Source organism: Sebastes umbrosus, chromosome 3 (genome assembly GCF_015220745.1).
Source record: "Sebastes umbrosus isolate fSebUmb1 chromosome 3, fSebUmb1.pri, whole genome shotgun sequence".
In the NCBI taxonomy this organism is placed as follows: domain Eukaryota; kingdom Metazoa; phylum Chordata; class Actinopteri; order Perciformes; family Sebastidae; genus Sebastes; species Sebastes umbrosus.
The window spans coordinates 11,138,267-11,157,545 of NC_051271.1; the positions used below are offsets into that span (position 1 = coordinate 11,138,267).

General features: G+C 39.1%; 3 protein-coding genes across 5 annotated transcripts; 1 reads left to right on the forward strand and 2 right to left on the reverse strand.

Annotated features, from left to right (window-relative positions):
• Positions 1-566: 566 nt before the first annotated feature.
• On the forward strand, positions 567-14,114 carry gtf2e2 (general transcription factor IIE, polypeptide 2, beta). Of its 2 annotated transcripts, none has more exons than XM_037764813.1 (8): positions 567-805; positions 2,951-3,109; positions 10,357-10,439; positions 11,061-11,168; positions 11,739-11,921; positions 12,093-12,186; positions 13,034-13,149; positions 13,334-14,114. In XM_037764813.1, the coding sequence occupies exons 2-8, from the start codon at positions 2,956-2,958 to the stop codon at positions 13,448-13,450; spliced, it is 855 nt and encodes a 284-aa protein (XP_037620741.1). In that variant the 5' UTR covers positions 567-805; positions 2,951-2,955; the 3' UTR covers positions 13,451-14,114. The 2 variants fall into 2 exon arrangements, with proteins under 2 accessions (XP_037620741.1, XP_037620740.1); XM_037764812.1 differs by having other exon boundaries at positions 569-805; positions 2,947-3,109.
• smim18 (small integral membrane protein 18) lies at positions 5,373-8,752 on the reverse strand. Its single transcript, XM_037764816.1, has 2 exons — positions 8,504-8,752; positions 5,373-6,384 (listed from the first exon to the last, which is right to left on the reverse strand). The coding sequence occupies exon 2, from the start codon at positions 6,377-6,379 to the stop codon at positions 6,065-6,067; it is 315 nt and encodes a 104-aa protein (XP_037620744.1). The 5' UTR covers positions 6,380-6,384; positions 8,504-8,752; the 3' UTR covers positions 5,373-6,064.
• Positions 14,115-14,385: 271 nt separating the features above from the next.
• On the reverse strand, positions 14,386-18,564 carry LOC119485312 (dynactin subunit 6-like). 2 transcript variants are annotated; one of them, XM_037764815.1, is made up of 7 exons: positions 18,429-18,557; positions 18,132-18,196; positions 17,897-18,002; positions 16,559-16,644; positions 16,392-16,439; positions 15,885-16,027; positions 14,386-14,716 (listed from the first exon to the last, which is right to left on the reverse strand). In XM_037764815.1, exons 1-7 carry the CDS (start codon positions 18,455-18,457, stop codon positions 14,624-14,626), a joined length of 570 nt encoding a protein of 189 aa, XP_037620743.1. In that variant the 5' UTR covers positions 18,458-18,557; the 3' UTR covers positions 14,386-14,623. The 2 variants fall into 2 exon arrangements, with proteins under 2 accessions (XP_037620743.1, XP_037620742.1); XM_037764814.1 differs by lacking the exon at positions 14,386-14,716 and adding an exon at positions 15,078-15,305 and having other exon boundaries at positions 18,429-18,564.
• Between the last annotated feature and the right edge of the window lie 715 nt (positions 18,565-19,279).

The window sequence follows — 19,279 nt, forward strand, 5'->3', positions numbered from 1 at the left end:
CTGGTTTGACTGTTTTTAAAGCATACATTATAAATTATCAACCAATTCTGTATTACACCTTTTTGGCCAACTTCATTCCAGCTCATTACCACAAGTTTTACACTTTTTTGGGAATTCATGGTCAATAAACCTAATTTATATGAAATTAAACCTCATTTTTTTTAGGAAAAAAATGCAGAAATTATGAATTATTTGGACTATACTCAAAATTGGAGGAATAATGTTGATGGATTATCACACACCGGTAATATGTCAAAGTTCAGTCAGAATATTACAAATATCATAATGTAAAAAAAATGTTTAATGACAAAATTGACCCGGGAACACCACAGGTGCTATAATTTTTTGCAAAGACCATATAAGGGAACCATCCATGTAATTTTGGGGCAATTAGGTAAAAGACATCCATATTTATGATATAATGAAGTTTGAAAATGGGTCAAATTTGACCCAAAGACAACAGGAGGGTTAAAACCTTTAGAGATATTGCATACACTCATTGTTTTCATTGCTTTTATTGTTGTTGAATATTATCACAGACGTATTATACGTGATGACGTCAAGACCAAGGATCCGCTGTCGATGTCCGACAAATCGAACAAGAAACGGAAGTGAAGCATGAGAGGAAAGAAAATAGATGTTTTGTGTATGAAGTTAGTCCGCTAATGTTCACTAGTACTATCATAGAAGAAGGACGTTAAAGCGGTGAACAGCTGAAGGAAGCATTAACCTTTCTGTTCGTGATTAGACATTAGTCCTCCTGGACTAAACCTTCACTTTCTCTCCGAGAGGAACAAAGTGTCAGGTGAGCTAACGATGCTAACTAACAACACTCAGACGTTTGTTTACCTTTATGTTGTTATCCAATACAACCTACAAATATCAGCCACGTTTCATGAAGTAACATTAGAAAACGTTAGTTAATGACTATTGTGTGGTTTCACGTTATCACAATGAAGTAACAACGACAGAAACATGTCGACTAACTAACTTAGTTACCGTTACTAGGTAACTAATGCTAACTCAACTAGCCGGTAACCTAACGTTCATTCAGGCTGTTTCCTCTCTGATGCCAGAATAACTTGGTGCAAGAGCGTTTATCATTCGTGTTCATGTAATATTAACATGTCGTCCCAGTTTAGTCGCTGTTTGCTGGGATCAGATACAACTGTGGTACAAAGGTAGAGCTCAACTTGACGCCCAATATGCTTTATATTGGTTCCAGTCAAGGATGTATTTACAAAAGGGCTAAACAGGCAAATGCCTGCCCAGCAGCACCTGACCTCTGGGGCCTTAAAAGGCCTAGGTTAGTTCATTGATTGTCAAGTGAGTCCTGTCTTGTAGAGAAAAATCCAGACCTTTTATTATTTTTGTTTATATTGTGCTCAGATGGTGCATATTCCTAGATATTGTCAGATATATCTGACAATATCACATCTTTCAAATCCCTCCTCAAAACCCACCTGTTTAAACTGGCCTACTCTCTCTAGAACTCATCATCACCCATCCTATGTGTCTGTACAAATATGTCTCTGTCATGTCCTGTTGTTTTTATATTGTTTTATCTGTCAATGTTTTAACTGATTTTTGTAAGGTGTCCTTGGGTGTCCAGAAAGACGCCACTAAATAAAATGTATTATTATTATTATTATTATTATCCATCCATCCATCTGCAACCGCTTATCCCGTTAGGGGTCGCGGGGGGGCTGGAGCCGATCCCAGCCGACATTGGGCGAAGGCGGGGTACACCCTGGACAGGTCGCCAGTCCATCACAGGGCTGACACATAGAGACAGACAACCATTCACACTCACATTCACACCTACGGGCAATTTTTAGAGTCAACAATTAACCTAACCTGCATGTCTTTGGACTGTGGGAGGAAACCAGAGTACCCGGAGAAAACCCACGCTAACACGGGGAGAACATGCAAACTCCACACAGAAGGGCCCCAAGCCAGATTTGAACCTGCAACCCTCTAGCTGTGAGGCGCCAGTGCTAACCACTGCACCACCGTGCAGCCTTTTTATTATTATTATTATTATTATTATTATTATTATTATTATTATTATTATTATTATTATTATTATTATTATTATTATTATTATTATTATACGTGTGTCTCAAATCAAATTACCAAATAACATCATAGGTCAAATCATGGGGCCAGGTTACTGTGACACCAGGTTAGGAGTACTGGTTGGTCTCAGACTCCTAACCTGATCCTAATGAAGCTTGCATGTGTAACGTTAGTCTGCTGCATGCACTGTTCTTTATGGGGACCTGTAGGCAGGGTCTGAAATTAACCTTTTTCCTCACCTACCACTGTGGAAGGTTACTAAACATTTCTACCGGCCATTCATGTTTTTTGTCTGCCACTTCTGAAATCTAGGTAGAACTCTATAAAATTGTAAATACTGAGTCAGTGGTACCAGACCGTAGGTTTTGGGAATAAGACATGTAACCCTAATCCTTGACTACATTTAATTTAGGCTTTAGAATTGCTTTTTAAAAATATTATATCCCAATATAAGGAAAACCTGTCTGCCATGGTGGCAGGTGACCTGACATTTTTACCTACCAAAACCACCATTTCCCCTGTTATTTGGCAGGTGGCAGGTGGCCGGTGCTAATTCCATTCCCTGCTTGTAGGTGACGGAGAACATATACAATGCACAGAGGGTGGAGGTGATGGTGTTAATGGGGGTCTCAGTAGCACATTTTACCCCAAAGCTTCCAAACCGTTTAATCCAGCTATGGTCACAGAGCGATACCTGTTTTCGTACTGATATGAAAACAGTTTTTGATTGCCTCATTACATGGTGAAAAGTATCCTCTACGGTTAGTTGGGTGGGGTGTTGGGAGAGAGACAGTCATTTCGGATGGATCACCTGCTTTATTTTATCTTTTTAAAATAATTTCTGTTTTTGATATGTTTTGTGCCCAGTCAGCCAGGATGGATCCAGCTCTACTGAGGGAGAGGGAGCTGTTCAAGAAAAGAGCTTTGTCCACTCCAGCTGTAGAGAAGAGACAGGCTGCCTCTGACTCACACAAGAAGAAGAAGCCCAGAGTTGACAAGGAGAGCTCCTCTGGGTCCAAACACGGCGCTGGTAAGTGAAGAAGACTTTTTAAAGAATTATTCCCTAACATGTTAAACCGTTACAATGAATGGCTTCTTCCTGGTGTTGTAAGTGGGTTGTGTAAGGATGGAAGCCGTAGTTCCACTGACATGCAGCATCATTGAAACGTATGATTTGGTGCCCATCACAGTGCTTGTAAGAATCAGTAGAGATGCACCAATCAACATTTTTAGAGCTAATACAGATTTACTCTAACATCATTACAATACCCATCTTAATGGTTGTAATTGTCATATACATGTACATGAAATTTGACGCTTGACGTAAGTCTTTATCGTCAGTTTTATCCTTCTGACCTTCTAAATTATCAAAGAATAATACAATTATATATTACAAAACAGCCACTCTTTTGGTTTGAAGAATCACAGATGTGTATGTATGTAAACAGATTAAGAAAACATGTACTGCGGGCACCGCTCTACTACTTTGCGGTTGAGTGTGGATGGACAGATGTGGCATCTCCAGCGTTTTTGGGGGAGTTCCTCAGTTGAAGTGATTCTGTTTCTGGAATAAAACAAAGACTTTTCGAGCATTCATCAGCTTTTGGAAGTCGTGACACCTCTTTCCTTTTCTCCAGCATGACCACAAAAAGCTGTGGGCAACACTTGTAAGATCTTCTGGCTTCCCAAGTTGGAAATTTGGCCAGGAAAACTACTTGCATGTTTATAGCAGTAAGTTCTAGGCAGTTGAGGTAGCTATAAGGTTCCCTCATCAGTCCTAACTTCTCTTGTTGGGACCACTACTTGGACGGCATCTTGACCGTTGTCCCATTCAGAGCTCATTTCTTCTGAGCTAGCTTTGTCATTCTCATGCTCCAGTTCTGTTTTAAATGATCTGATTCATAAATGGCACAAAAACAAATTCCTCATCATCAGTAGCCTCAGGTACATCTTCATCTCCAGGGCTGCTGTTATCAAAACTCTCCGATATCAAAGAAAATGCTGCTCTGCACTATACCTGACACCCAGCTGCTGCACCGTTGTGTTACTGAGACATTAAGCAAACTTCGTCGTCATTGTGTCTGTGTTTATTCATAGTTAACAGTGAGACAGCAGTGCCATCATGAGGCCAAACAGGCTAAACACAACATTACCTGCTATCACTTGCATCCAATATACCGTGAATAAAAAATGTAACACTTAGACTCTTACATACCTCAGGTCTCTAGAGACCCTAAACACAAAAATAATGATTTAAATATCAAAAAACATTTTAGACACTTTGACGCCAGAACATCATTAGAAACAAATAGTTTGAGGAATATCAGGGAGGTGAGAGTTTAATGGAATTAAATGAATGAATTAGACAGGGTGTAATATAGTCTTAGGTCGCTAAAGACCCGAGGTATGCATTTAAGAGTTAATTAGAGCGAAAGCTGCAGTGTGATCACCGTCGTGTTCAACACACACCCACACATACATACAAGTAAATACAGAAATAAAAACTGTGCTTGTCTGATAAACGCCCACACTAGAATGAGTACGTAACTCTGAATTGAACAATGTCATATTTGTGGCCAAGATCAACTGCATTTGACCTGATCTATGTCTACTGGAGAGGCACAGCAAGGTAGACACTACCCCAGTGTCGGTAGTCAGTAAGTACTGTACTTTGAGAATCTGAAGGCTCGGTTGAACCGCTTGAAAATGTCTAATGAAAGTCTGCAAAATATCAGCAACAATAAAACACGTCTTCTTATTTCGTACATCACCCAGCACTACAATTAAGGCCAGGCTAGACTCTGCCCTGGACCACTTCATGTTTCCCTTTCCTCTTCCCTTTATATGTTTATATGTTCTCTTAGCAGCAGAAAGGAAGGCTGGTACATAATTCAGTGACAATTTATTAGGCATTTTGTGGTTAGGCCTATGAGATCAATCATACATTGTGCCCAAGATGACATGATAAATTACATCACCGTGTCATGAGATAATTTTGCAATGCTAAATACGTTGACAACACTCGCATACAATTTGCTAAAAAACAGAGAAACACAGGCTTTATTCAAAGCAACAATGTTGTCCAACTAAGCTTGATCATTTGTGTGTTGTTCATCAGGTTCTGTTGGGAAAACTAGGATGTTGAAGTCGTTAGATTTGGACAGCGTTTTCTAGAGATGTTCCGATACTATTTTTTCCTTCCCGATACTGATTCAGATACCTGAACTTACATACATACATATTGCCATTTTACTTGTTGGATTTTCCACTGTGAAATATTGCCAAATGCCTGACATTTTCCTCACTCTGACTACCCATTTCAGGTTAAACAAGTGATTTTTTTTCTGGGTTAATAAATTATGGTATCGGATCGGTGCATAGACTGGCGTACTCGCCGATACTGTATTTTGGCCAGTATCTGGACACATTTTCGATACTGGTATCAGTATCGGAACAGCTCTAGCGTTTTCTGTCTGTAAACAACATTTTACTATATCTCATAGAAGCTCATTTGCATTTGCAGCCAGCTCACAGGTACGTGCAGTACTCACGGGGCAGATGTCATTGAACAGGAATACTTGTTTTATAAACTAGCAGATATAAGTGTTGTTATGTTATCATGGCCACACTATTTCTAGCACTATTATTAAGAGACTACTCGGTGCTCTGTCTTTCTTCTGGTAGTGTTTCTGGTGTAAAATATGGCTTTCAGGGTGCACCCTGTGTGTTAAGTGGTAGTGAATGTAGAAAGGTGAAGATTTCCTCCTAACTGAAATGAAAAACTAATTAGACTCACCCCAAATCAGTAACAAACTGCCCCTTCCTTATCTGATCTCTTCCCTTCTGTGAGCAATTGAACCACTATTGGGCACTTATATTAGAAGTTCTTTTCTCAGGGAATCGGGGTCAACCGCTGTGGTATTGCCCAGTTCACAACTGAAACCCGAATTCCTACTCTTCCTCATCTTCATCTTCCTCGCCGCCCCTATACCACTTCAGTGCGGGATTCCGGCTCCTTGCAAATGCTGGTCATGAGCTTGCCGCAGCTCCCCGGCCCCTCCTCCTGGAGCTGGTGATGTGTCTTCCCTTTGGCACAGCAGCCACAGTCCAGTAGCTCATAGAGCACGGCCAAGGCAGCCAGAGACACGACAGTGAGGATGAAGAGCAGAAGGATGATGAAGCAGGCCACATTCCAGCCGTCATGGAAAGGGTAGACCTCCTGGACCTGCATGGAGACGCGGGGGACAGGCCCCGCCTCTGGGTGCCACGGGAGATTACTCGTGGAAGTGATGTTGGCCATGATTTCTGGTTCAAGGCAACAAAAACAGGGAGAAAGACAGATTGTTAATGCCTGTGACAGTGTTTGATTCTGGGTTTTCGCTGCGAGGTGCTGACCACAGTAGGGAGAACAAATTAGAGAACAATGGTTTCCATGGTGAGAGAATGATTAAAAAATGAAAGTAGTAGAGGAATGTCTTAAAAAAACATCTCTACAGATCATGTGCCTGAATTTCATTTTCATTTTTTTACACAGCTAATGTACTATTTGACAGGGACATAGTCTCACTAGAGAAATAATCGTCAGTTAAATGAGAAGACAATGTGTTATTAGAGCAAAAGGTTATATTGCAAAAGAGCATAAACCCCACTGAGGCCATCTGCTCAGAACCAAAATAGACTTTAAAAGCCTGGTAGAAAAGGTTTGGCTGCACAGGGAAATGTGGCATCTACGCTCTTCAGCCATAACACCTTACAAAAAAAATGTTGCAGTTAAGGAACTGCAATGTAGTAATGAAGTTAAAAGATGTTCCGCAATATGCACGTTGTCGGGCCATTTGTCTTTCCTCAGCTATCCTTTCACATTTACAGCCAAAGCCGACCATTTGAAAATCCTCAGCGTGCCAGTATCTCTGCCCACACACACTCACACGTGTGCACATTCTGTACATGCTCTAAAAAACACATATGCACACACATACGTGCACTTTTTTTTTTTTTTACATCCCATACTGAGGCTAAGGCAGCTGACCCAGATTACTTGAGTGAACCACATAAATGAGTTGAGGAAGAGGGGCCATAAGTGCTTCTCTTTACACTAGGCAAACCCCATGAGGTTACTTTTTTTTGTATTTCTTCCATGATCCTATAATGCTACAGGGCTTACTGTGCGTAAAAACACGCTTTCGTGTATGAAGGATTGGTTTGTAGGTGTCTTAGAGTGCGACCTGTATGTGTGAGTGTGTATTGTAGTGCCTTTACAGAGACCGATGAACGCTCCTTGTGTGATGGTGACTTGCTTTTCCGTGTTACTTGACACTAATTTGATGGAACCTGTTGTTGTTGTTGTTGTTGTCTAGGCTTCGGTTGTCTCAAGAGATTTTCGACTCAGGAAATTACCCAAGTGCCAGAATACTTTGTAAAATAATGACTATCACACTGTCACACACAGTTAACTACATCTGTCGACAGATGTACAGAAAGTGTTTTCAATCTCAGTCGATGCAACTTAACTCCCTCTTTAGCATCCTCTTATCGCAGACCCAGCTCATAATATCAACTTCACTTCATTGCCATGACAACAACCTCTTTTTACCAATTTGTCTCGCCCGGTATCCCCCCCCTTCCCCTTCCAAATGGTCCCTCTGCTCCTTTCTATTGTCAGAGCAGTCACATACACAATGACAGATTGGCTCCATAAAGCATCTGCTATCTCACCCCACCCCAAGCACCCCGGCTCTTAAGGTGTTGTAGTGATCACATAGTGCTCTCTGACTACACAACGGCTGCCTCTCACTAAACACACACACACACACACACACACGCACACACACACCAAACACACTTATGCACTCCTAATGCCCCAGGCTGGCTCCTCACAGCTGTCGGTCCCTCATTGATTTGTCTTAAGAGCTGCAGTTTGCACCGAGTCATGCATCTCCACCAACACAGACAGGATGTATATGAGTACCCATACAGACAGAAACACACAGAGTTTCTGATGTTTGGTATTCTAGAAGGAAGCGTGCAGACGAACATCCATGTTTATTTAATCCATTGCGTGCTTGCTCAGTCTTGGCCTAAATATTACAAGTGTCACCTAAAGCTCTTAGCCTAGTTATTGTCATTTTCCATACATAGTTGTTAGATATGATGATTTGCATTTTTTTTTTATTTCTCTACTGCAGAAGGAATAAATAGATGTGCTGCATTTAAAAAAAAAAAAAAAAAAAAAAAAATTATGATTTACCCTGTGAATGCTGGATTACACTCCAAAAAAAACCTTATAGTCATCATAGCTCCACAGTGAGAGCAAGAACAGCCTGTAGCTTACGTTCATACTGTGGATTGTTATGATCTGTTGATGTCAAACACGCACTCATTATTCTGATGATGCCATTCTGGAAAAAAAAATCTGCAGACTCACCTGTGTCTGTCTGGCTCAGTCTTTAGAAGATGCAAGTGAACAGATGCACTCTCCTCCTGTCTTTGGTGCTCCACCTATCGCTCTGTCTTCCACTCTCTCCCTCCTCCGCGTTCACTCCTCGACCTGTTTTCCTCCTCGGCACTCTCGCGCACTTTTTTCTAGCAGCCGTCGCTCGTGCACTCGCTCGCTCCCTACCGCCACTCCTTGCAGCTCTGCATGTCTCAGCCGAACGGCACAGGGCTTTCTCTCCATCATTGGCTCTTTTCTCTTAGCCCTGCCTCTGCACCATTCGTTAACCGGTCTGTCACATTTTCAGGGTCCTGCCCACAGTGCAGCTCACAGCAGCAGAAGCTCCCTCCCACACCGTGAATCATTCATGAGGCAGTGTTTGTTTTCAGCTCTGATTGGCGAGTGCCGAGTCCAGACCTCAGACGGTCTCAAGGGGGGGAGCAGCATTGTTGGACCAGCTGGCCGGACTTCAAATCATTCTTATCAGATTACTCTTATTATACTACTCCAGCAGTATTTTTAGGATATTTTTGTTACATTAAAGGATAAGGCTGGTGATATTCTAAAGGTTTTCTTATTGATAAATCGTTTTCCCCTTTGCCATAGAGCTCCATTGTTTTAGTTGTTTGTTCAAAACATCAATGAGCCACACTGTTGTGCTGGGTCACATGTTCATTCGTCACCATGACCACATAAACATGATCACTCTAGCTTATTTAGAGCAGTGGGCAACTCCGGGTCTGAAAAGTGAAGCCAACGTGGAAGGGCCTTAAACTTGCATTCCTTCTAATAGCCAGCAGGGGGCGACTCCTCTGGTTGCAGAAAGAAGTCCGATTGTATAGAAGTCTATGAGAAAATGAGCCTACTTCTCACTTGATTTATTACCTCAGTAAACGTTGTAAACATGAGTTTATGGTCTCAATCGCTAGTTTCAAGTCTTCTTCAATACAGCATGATGTTCATTTAGTAAATTATGGTCCCATTTAGAGTCAAATAGACCATAAAGCAGGGTATGCTTTAGGGCGTGGCTACCTTTTGATTGACAGGTCGGTACCACGGTGTTGTCCGATCTGGTCTTACAACTTTAACCCTTTAACCCTTTAACCCTTTCACAGTGTGTTTTCAGTTCATGAAAGTTAATTATAACATTTTGGTCATCTAAAATGTCATATTTAGTGTTCAGGTTGTACTTAGCTCCACCCTCTCGTGTCACTTCTGGTTGCAAAAAAACAAGACGGCGCGGACAAAATACCAAACTAGAGGCTTCAAAATCATAGTCCACAAACTAATGGGTGATGTCACTGCGACTACGTCTACTTCTTATATACAGTCTATGATTTTGAGTCAGTCCCAAATACATTATCCTGCTACTGTAAATTATCATTTGCACACCAAATGTGTGTTAATTCGCTGCTGGAAATGGTCCCAAACTTAAAAAAAAATTAAAGTATATATTTGTGACACTTTTTAACAAATTATATCTTCAGAAGGAACAAATAGGCCTCAGTCTGAGTGCCACAGATGCATTGTTGGTTTTAGTCTTTTCATGAGATTTGTTGACAATAAGAAAGATGTAAAATAATGCATGCAATTAAAAGTTAACACTCAATAAATAAAGATTAGTGGCCTCATAGAAAATAACGTCATTTGTTTTTTTTGTCTTATGACGGTTTTGACACAAACTGGTGTGCAAATCATGTCTATTGTTTTTTGTTTTTTTTATATAATCAACAAAATGCTTTTCAAAGTAATCTGTGGCTTCTGTCTGTCCATATTGCCTTTACTATAAATAATGTGACATTTAAATATTTTGCCATAACATTTCTTTCTCTTTTTCTCCACAGAGTCTAGTAATGGCAACTTTAACATCAAGACGAGCTCTGGGTATAAGTTTGGCTGCCTAGCCAAGATAGTCAATTATATGAAGGTAAGCCTCCGCAGACATTTTGTCTATTAAAAGAGGAATTAGCAATTTAGTGGTGATTGTATTCATCTTTGAAGTTTTTGCCTCTGCAAATGAGCATTGTTTTAGTCTCATAGACATCGTTCAAGTTTATTTTTAAGCTCTCACTACAGCATCTACTTAGCTGCAAGATTTGAAGCTTGTTGTCATCTCGTTCAAAGCTCTTTTAAAAGCTTGACTTGTTGTCTGTTGTGTCAGCCCGGTGAGTCCGCCGCGTAACATTTGGTCCCCAGTCTTTCTTTTGGTACGATAACAGCTTGTTTATCATGCTGTGACACTGCAAAGAGTCATTCAGGCCCCGTCACACACTAGCTGCCTGACTCATCCCTCACTGCTGCAGAACTCACACTCAAGTTGACAGATTTTCTTTTTAATGTGTGCATTTTTTTGTGCCATCTGTTGAATACACAGTTTTAAAACCGTGTAAAATACCCCCGACAGCAAATTCACTGTAGACAATTGGCAGAAACCCTGTCAAAAGTATTTTTAAAAAAGCAAGAAGCAGGAATATTTTCTACTTTGTTGACTGTGTCTGTGTGTTTTCTTTATGTAAATCCGTGTGCTTTTCTGTCCTTAACTCTCAAGACGAGGCATCAGAACGGCGACACACACTGCCTGACTCTAGACGAGATTCTGGATGAGACCAAACTTCTTGACATCAGCATGAAACAGAAACAGTGGCTCATGACCGAGGTGTGTTTATGTTTCTTATTATACTAGCCAATTTGTATCATCAGGAATATGCACGTCTTTGTCCTGCTGCACCATTTCACTGTTTTACAGCTGAAATCTCCACAACACTTTTCCCTCCAAGTCATCAGTAGGCTGATATGAGCCACAACATCCTGTATGTTGCAAAAAAAGGCAGCCACTTAGAAGCTGAGTGATGACACTGATAACACACATCATACAGCATTCAACACCTTGTTGAAGATGCTCTTGTTAATAGCAGAAAACAACATGACCTGAAGAAAAAAGTTACTGTGGTTGAAAATCATCTTAAAGTGTGCATGTTTCCAAAGGTGAACACAATATGTTATATAAAAGTAATAATATAAGTAAATAATTACGTAAGTATTTATCCTATTTTTAAACAGATTAAATGTATACAAATTAATGGTATAAAGGTTTGCAAACATTTTTTTTAATCCACATAATATTTACATCACTAAATTATTTAAATACACACACTCCCAGCTGGTCGACTACTTAACTAGAGACTTAAAACCTGACATCTACTCCTTCACTTTCGGACAATCTCAGGCCTTGGTCAACAACCCGAAAATTGACGTCCGAGACGGGACGTATGGCTTCAAGCCCAAGTACAACCTGAAGGACAAGAAGGCCTTACTGAGGCTGCTGGACAAACACGACCAGCTGGGCCTGGGTGGAGTGCTGCTGGACGACGTGGAGGAGGGGCTGCCCAACTCAGCCAAGGCAATCAAGGTAACGCACAATAAATGTAATTTAATGCTAAAGCACAAAAAGACGCCACACGCAAGGATGCCACCTATCGTATACTGTACATTATGTTTATTAATGGATGATGAGTGAACACTGTGGAGACTAAACAATAAAGACATGCGAGCAGAAACATGAGCTCTCCTGTGTTCACAGGCTCTGGGGGATCAGATCATCTTTGTGACGAAACCAGATAAGAAGAAGATCCTATTTTACAACGACAAACACTGCCAGTTTGTGGTAGACGAAGGTGAGTTCAAGTCAGCTTTGTCAGTCAACTGTACTGTGGTTCTCGCTCTCTGTCTGTCTGTCATGGCTGTATTTCTGTCTGTTACTGACTCTATTTAAAGGAACAGTGTGTAACATTTAGGGTGATCTATTGGCAGAAACGGAATATAATATTAATATGTATGTTTTCTTTAGTGTGTAATCACCTGAAAATAACAATCGTTGTGTTTTTGTTACCTTAGAATGAGCCGTTTATATCTACATAGGGAGCAGGTCCTCTTCATGGAGTCCGCCACGTTCTTACAGTAGCCCAGAACGAACAAACCACACGCTGGCTCTAGATAGGGCCATTCGCATTTTTATTCTTTTGCCTGCTGGAGGTTTTGAGAATAAATTAATTGTTTAAGTCGTCATAAAAAAAAATACAAAACACCAAACATTGTCTCTTTAGCCTCTAACAAAGATTTGAGTTCAGATTTGCCTTTCTCCATTTCATATCATTGTAAAATAAATATATTTTGTAAAAAAAAAATTGAAAGTTTGAACTGCTGGTCGGATAAAATAGGAATTTTTTCTACTTTAAGATTCGGTTAATCAAAAACACATATAAATGCAATCATTTGAAAATTGTCATGTTGTTTGCACCTTACTTTAACATCTACATATTTGTCTTTGCACATATAATTATAGATCTATATCAAAATAATTTTCCAAGTTTACTTTCATATTCATTTTGTCACATTTCATCCAGGCCCGCTCTTAGTTTGTTTTGGTATCTCATATGTTTGGTCAAAATCATGAAATAATTGGTTGTCCCATCTGTTCAATCTGTGTATTTTCTGGATCGAAAACTTGTCTTTCAATTGTAGAATTCCAGAAATTGTGGAGGAGCGTTCCAGTTGATTCCATAGATGATGAGAAGATTGAGGAGTACCTGAAGAAACAAGGCATCTCCTCCATGCAAGAAACGGGACCAAAGAAAGTGGTCAGTGTCCTCTGGTCTCCCATCTGCTTGATTTTCATTCTAATTCCCCAGATTTAAATATACTTTCCCCGATTTATTTCACTAGATATGAAGGTTTAAACATTTTAACACTGAATGTTAACATCTGTATTTTGTTAATCAAGCATCTTAATCAGTGCCGATTGTGTTTCTGTGCTCCCTGCAGTTACCGGTTCAAAAGAGGAAGAAGCAAGGGAACAGGAAGAGACATTTCAAGACCCACAACAACCATTTGGCTGGCGTACTGGAGGACTATTCAGAGGGTGTTCCTGTTAAGAAGTGAGATCGTTTCCCTCGCTGCTTCATGCCCCTCAGAGGAGTGATGCAGAATCTGTAAATGAAACTGGCTGGAGATGGAGACCCCGGCCACACTACAATACAAAGACTTTTTCATGGCTGTCTGTTGTGTCAAAACTAGCTCATTTTCCTTTCTTTGCACTCCTCTCAGTGATCAGTGGTCTTGTATTACATGGAGTGAATAGCAACTGCGTTGTGGAATCCTTTTTATTTTGTTTATTGATCAGTGATAACTGGAGGACACTGGAGGAAAAGAAAGCCGAGACCATTTAAGGACAATGAACGCCCTTACCAAAAGCACCATCCTGCAACCGTACTGTTTAAATGTAAATGAGGTTGAAGTGGGTTAAATACTTTTTTTTCTTCATTTTATTTAGTATATCGCAAAGAGGTGTGTGTGGGGAAGCTTTTATTTTAAAAGGGCAGCCGCCTTCCATCCTTTTAATAGGAATAGCAGAAGACAGGCTTGTGTTGTGTTGTGCAGTGCATCACATTGAGGTCTCTCATCCAGCATGAAACATCTCGGACGTTACTTCTCGTGGAATTACAAAGTATTTAAATTCTCATCACTTTGCAGCACCATGCGGCATAGTTGTCAAAAATACTAAAAACTTTTTGAACTTATTTTAATAAATTACACTGTTACAAGATACTGCCTCATTGCTTTATTTACATGCACTGCAGTGACTATTAGATCAGTTAGTTGCCATTTAAGCATTGAATATAAAATTCATATTGAGAATCAATGAAAATACTTAAAATGTCTCATTCAGTGTTGGTATTTCCTCCCCATTTCCAAAATGTGAATATACACTGAAAACATTCTTCTAATTCTTATGTATTCTTACTGCGCCATTAACAACCTAGTGATGAAATTACAGGTAACCACTGTGATCATAAATTAGTATATGAAGCACACCGTCAGCATTTGAGGTTATTTAATTAATCATAGAAAAGGGTACATCAGCACAGCAAGATAAAGATGAAATGCTTGATCAGCTGTTGCGGGTTAGAGTAGAAAATATTTATCAGTAAGTACTGATGAAGCTAGGTACATATTATATAAGTATATACATTCATGCCTCCTTCCAGAAAGATCTATTTAAATATGGGTTTGCTAGCCATTTACATTCCAATTTCAATAGTATAAAGTTACATTTTAGCTAGCACTGTGGCCAGCTTTAACAGTTTTCTTCAAGTGGTGGTAGTTTGGCAAAATCTTCATCAGGAAGTCGAGCTGAAGAGTCTGGGGCTGTAAGGACAACAAAACAAACATGTTAATAAGCTGAAGCTTCTTAAAACCACAGTAGACATAAAATACCACAATTTTATAATGTGTTTTCCTGAATAAATTGAGTAGATTATGGAAACAAATACCCAATGGAAATTGAAGCTGTAACATATGATGGTACAGCTTGTTAAACGTATGGTGCCCAGAGTCTCACTGTTTCTCCTTGCTTGCAGATGTTTGCATTAATGTGTAAAAATCTCATCGGAACCTGCAGTGTAAATATGTTTTTGCACTTTTTAAGTGGGCAGAGGGCCGTAAAAACATAGGGCCTTGATGCCTGTATGTACTTTGTATTTCACGCAGTGTGCTTTTGCACAAAGCATAGTTGAAAAGACCGTTCCTTTTAATATTTATACATGTAGGTGCTCTCAGAGATGAAAGAAATACTTCAAAGACGGGCAGGATCTGAGATTATATAAACACCAGTGCAGTGGCTTGGTATTGCAGCTTTCTCGAGAACCGCACATCCAAACACCTTCACACTCAACGCTTCACTGCCTTGGGTCCGGAGCAATGCACCTGCCAAGTGTGAAGTCGATCGGATGAACGGCTGTCGAGAAAATCGAAGGACAGACATACAGAAAGAGACTCAAACTGTGTAACCGTTTAGAGCAGGGATTTACCATTGTGCACAGTATGTCACTCCCAGTCATGTTTAAAGTGGGCATATTGAGATTATCTGTTATGTCTTTTTGGCAGTAGTACTGGTGTACTGCTCACCTTTTAGGCTGTAAGTAACCATTACAAATAATCTAAAACATATTGACAAAACGGATTTTTCTTTCCTCAGCAGGACAGGTCTGCCATTGAAATGTGCCAGCACAAAGTGCATGTTCATGTGCAGTATTGTTTATCAGAATGATAATAATTGATCATTTTTGGCACTTGTAAGAAATTAACTGCCCAGAATTATTAAATGGACATTGCATGCCTACCTATACAGATGCCATATACAAGAGGTGGGTGCGCACTAGCACTAAAACCTGCACACTATGCAATCTACTATAAAACACCACCACAGACCAGTTACCGATGAGTTAAATCAACACCTCTTTTACAGTCTTAACATGAAAACCTACATTTTAATGGTCCACCTGTAAGCATGGAATGTAAAGGAATGCTGTGGTACCTGTGGTCTCTCCGTCTGAACCCGCCTCATACATCCAGAGCCGTAGATGACCGTGTTCTCAGGTATGACTTCACAGGTGTTGACCTGACAGAAGGCTCCAATGATACAGCCACTGGTGAGGATCACATTCCTACCAACGTCAGCTAGACAACAAAAGAGAGGATATTTGATACGGTGAGTTGATTGAACTGCACTGCAGTCATTACATACGTAACACAGAGGATGAAAACACAATAAAGCCTGAATGCTTATTTCCACTGTTGTCCTCTAGTATAACACACCACAAAATAAAACAAGACAGCAAGTGCAGACAATACAATCAACATAGAAATAGCAGGCGGCGGGGTAGCTATGTCAACACGCTCTTGTTTTCTTGGTCATGAGCATGTTGATACAGCGAGTCATGTGACTTCATTTATCTGAATGTGTCCATCCTACTCTGCAGATGTTGGTTGCTCACATATGAACACACACACTGAAAGCCAAACAAAGATGCAAACATCCCACCTTTGGATTCAATCACGTTGTTGTCCCCGATTTTCAGGGCTTGTGATACTGTTGGTTTGTCTGCTAAGGAAAATTATTTTTTGATGGTTATGATTCATGAAATGGTTACAATATGAAGGTCATTTGACTTCTTCAATAAAAACTGGTCAGGGCAAGTCAAAGGATACCACAGCCAACTTCAAATACATTGTTCATGCCAATGGTCATAGTCTTTGGTTCCACCTCAGACTCTGGTGTGATATTTTCTGGGTAACTGTAGGGTAAAACAAACAGGCATGTAATTATTATGATGCGGTGAAGGATTAAAAACAGAGACAGAGGCACATTACCCATCTTGTATATGTATGAATGAATGAATGAAAGACTATATTTCGAACATAAAAATAAATAAAAACATATACAAAATAATAACAAACAAAACAAAACTAATATTATCCAAAAAGGAGAAGTTAGAAGTAAAACTTATATTTCCCTTCCCCTTTCTCACTTCTCCTCTTATAACTCATAGAATGATAATATAATATAATATATAAACTATCCCAGATTTATTTACATCCCAAATTAAATATATGAACAGCATCCCAAGTTTATTTACAACCCACATATCCATCCGTAGTTAAAAAGTAGATATAAACCAACCCTTAATGCAACCCTTATCACAACTCTTCCTCAACCATATACCTCCAAAAAATATATTTTTTGTATAGCTTTTTAAATTGATTTATATTTGTGCGCCGCTTCAACCCATCACCTAACCCATTCCACAAATCCACCCCACAGACTGAAATACACATACTCTTCTTTGTTGTACGAACACAATGCTTTTTAAAATTCAATTTTCCTCTTAAATAATAAACCCTACCTCCCTGTCACAAAACATTTTTTGAATATTGCCCGGAAGTGAATTATGTCTTGCTTTGAACATAATTATTGCGGTTTTAAATTTAACCAAATCCATGAATTTCAATGCATGTGACTTTATAAACAGTATGTTCCCTATATATCCCACATTATTTACTATCCTGATTGCTCTCTTTTTTTAGTATGCATAATGGTTTTAAGTTGCTTTTATAAGTGTTAAACCCCAAACTTCCACACAGTAATTCAGATATGGTGATACAAGTGAATAATACAGAGTGTGCAGTGATTTATGCTCCAGTATGTGTCTTGTTTCCCCCTAAAACTGCTATACTCTTTGCCAGCTTTGTTCTTACATAACTTATTCGAGATTTCCAGCAGATTTTGTGGTCCAGTATATAACAGTGATATATACATGTTATACCAGAATCAGATTCAGAATCAGAATCGTGTTTATTGGCAGGTGTAAGAGGGATACACTAGAAATTTGCTTTGGATTTGTTGGTGCAAGTAAACAGTATAATAACAAAAGAATAGATAAAAACGTCAGAATAAAAAAATGAATTTCTACCAATATACAATATACAAAATAATCTATAAATAAAAATAAACAACAATACATTGATGAAGAGGGGATCTTGAATTACCCATTAATGATCAGAGCTTGCTCCTCGATCAAATTGCCTTCTCCAATCACAATGGGTCCTGCCTCTGCAATGATACGAGCTTTAGGGTGGACTACTGTCCTGGGGCCTGAGGAGAAACACAGCTGGGTTAAGTTACTAAACATGTAGTATTAGTTGAGTTTAATAAGATTTTAATGTAAAGAAATGCAAGTTTTGACAAGTCAGCAGTAACTATATGGAAGTGGACCCATCTTACCTATGGTGACATCTCCTCTAATTTCACTCTCAACACAAACTACAGCTCCAGCAGCTATTTTGACACTGTGAAAGAGAGAAACAGTGAAGAAATGAGAGAAAAAGGGTGTTAAAGGATGTTGTTTAAGGATGTAGCTTAAGCTAACATTGCTAGCTAGCCAATTCACTATCCGTCTAAACTAGGCGACTTACCAGGTTAATGTTACTTAATAGTGACTATTTCGTCATCGTTTTGATTATTATGAACTTTTAACTTAGTGGTTAAACATCATTAATGGGCTAACATCATTTTGTTTACCTTTTCTGGGCGTTTGGTTTATCAGCCATTGTGACAGAGATCCGATGAGGAGGCACACGGTCGATTCACTCGGTTATCGATTTGGAGTCCTTGCTGTTACATCCTCTGCGCATGCGTCAGTCGACTTAAACTCTAGCTCTGTTTTATCATAACATGATTATTATTTATTATTATTATTATTAAAGATGGGGATTTGGAAGAGTTCAGCACATTTAAAAACTTCTCTAGTATGAAAAAAAAATGATTAGGAAGAGACACTTTTAACGTAAACATAAGATGCGAACTAGTTAATTTATGGGTTGAAATAATATACGTTACCATAGCAACAGACAGTGAAGACCCCCACGTTGTTTAGCGGTACGTGTATATCCTAGGCATTACGGTAAGAGCGTGTAGAACTTCAAAATAAAAGCACCGTTCTGATTAACGTGATTGGGTCATTCAGATTCATTCAAGAGGTCAGTCAGTCTGTCGATAATAAATAAATGAATGAATGAATAATTAAACAAATGAATAAATAAGTAAAAAAAAAAAAAAATAGATAAATGAAACAAAATGAATACATATGAAATTAATGATAATTTAAAAGAAAAACAACCGCCTCCAAAATGTAGTTCAGAGAATAATGTTATTCCAATTGTTTAAATACTTAGTCAAATTTAATGCTAAAGAATACATTTCCAAAGACTGATCTGACTTGTAAATTACAGTAGATAATTTAATACTAAAGAATACATTTCCAAAGACTGATCTGACTTCTAAATTACAGTAGATAATTTAATACTAAAGAATACATTTCCAAAGACTGATCTGACTTCTAAATTACAGTAGAAAATGTAATACTAAAGAAT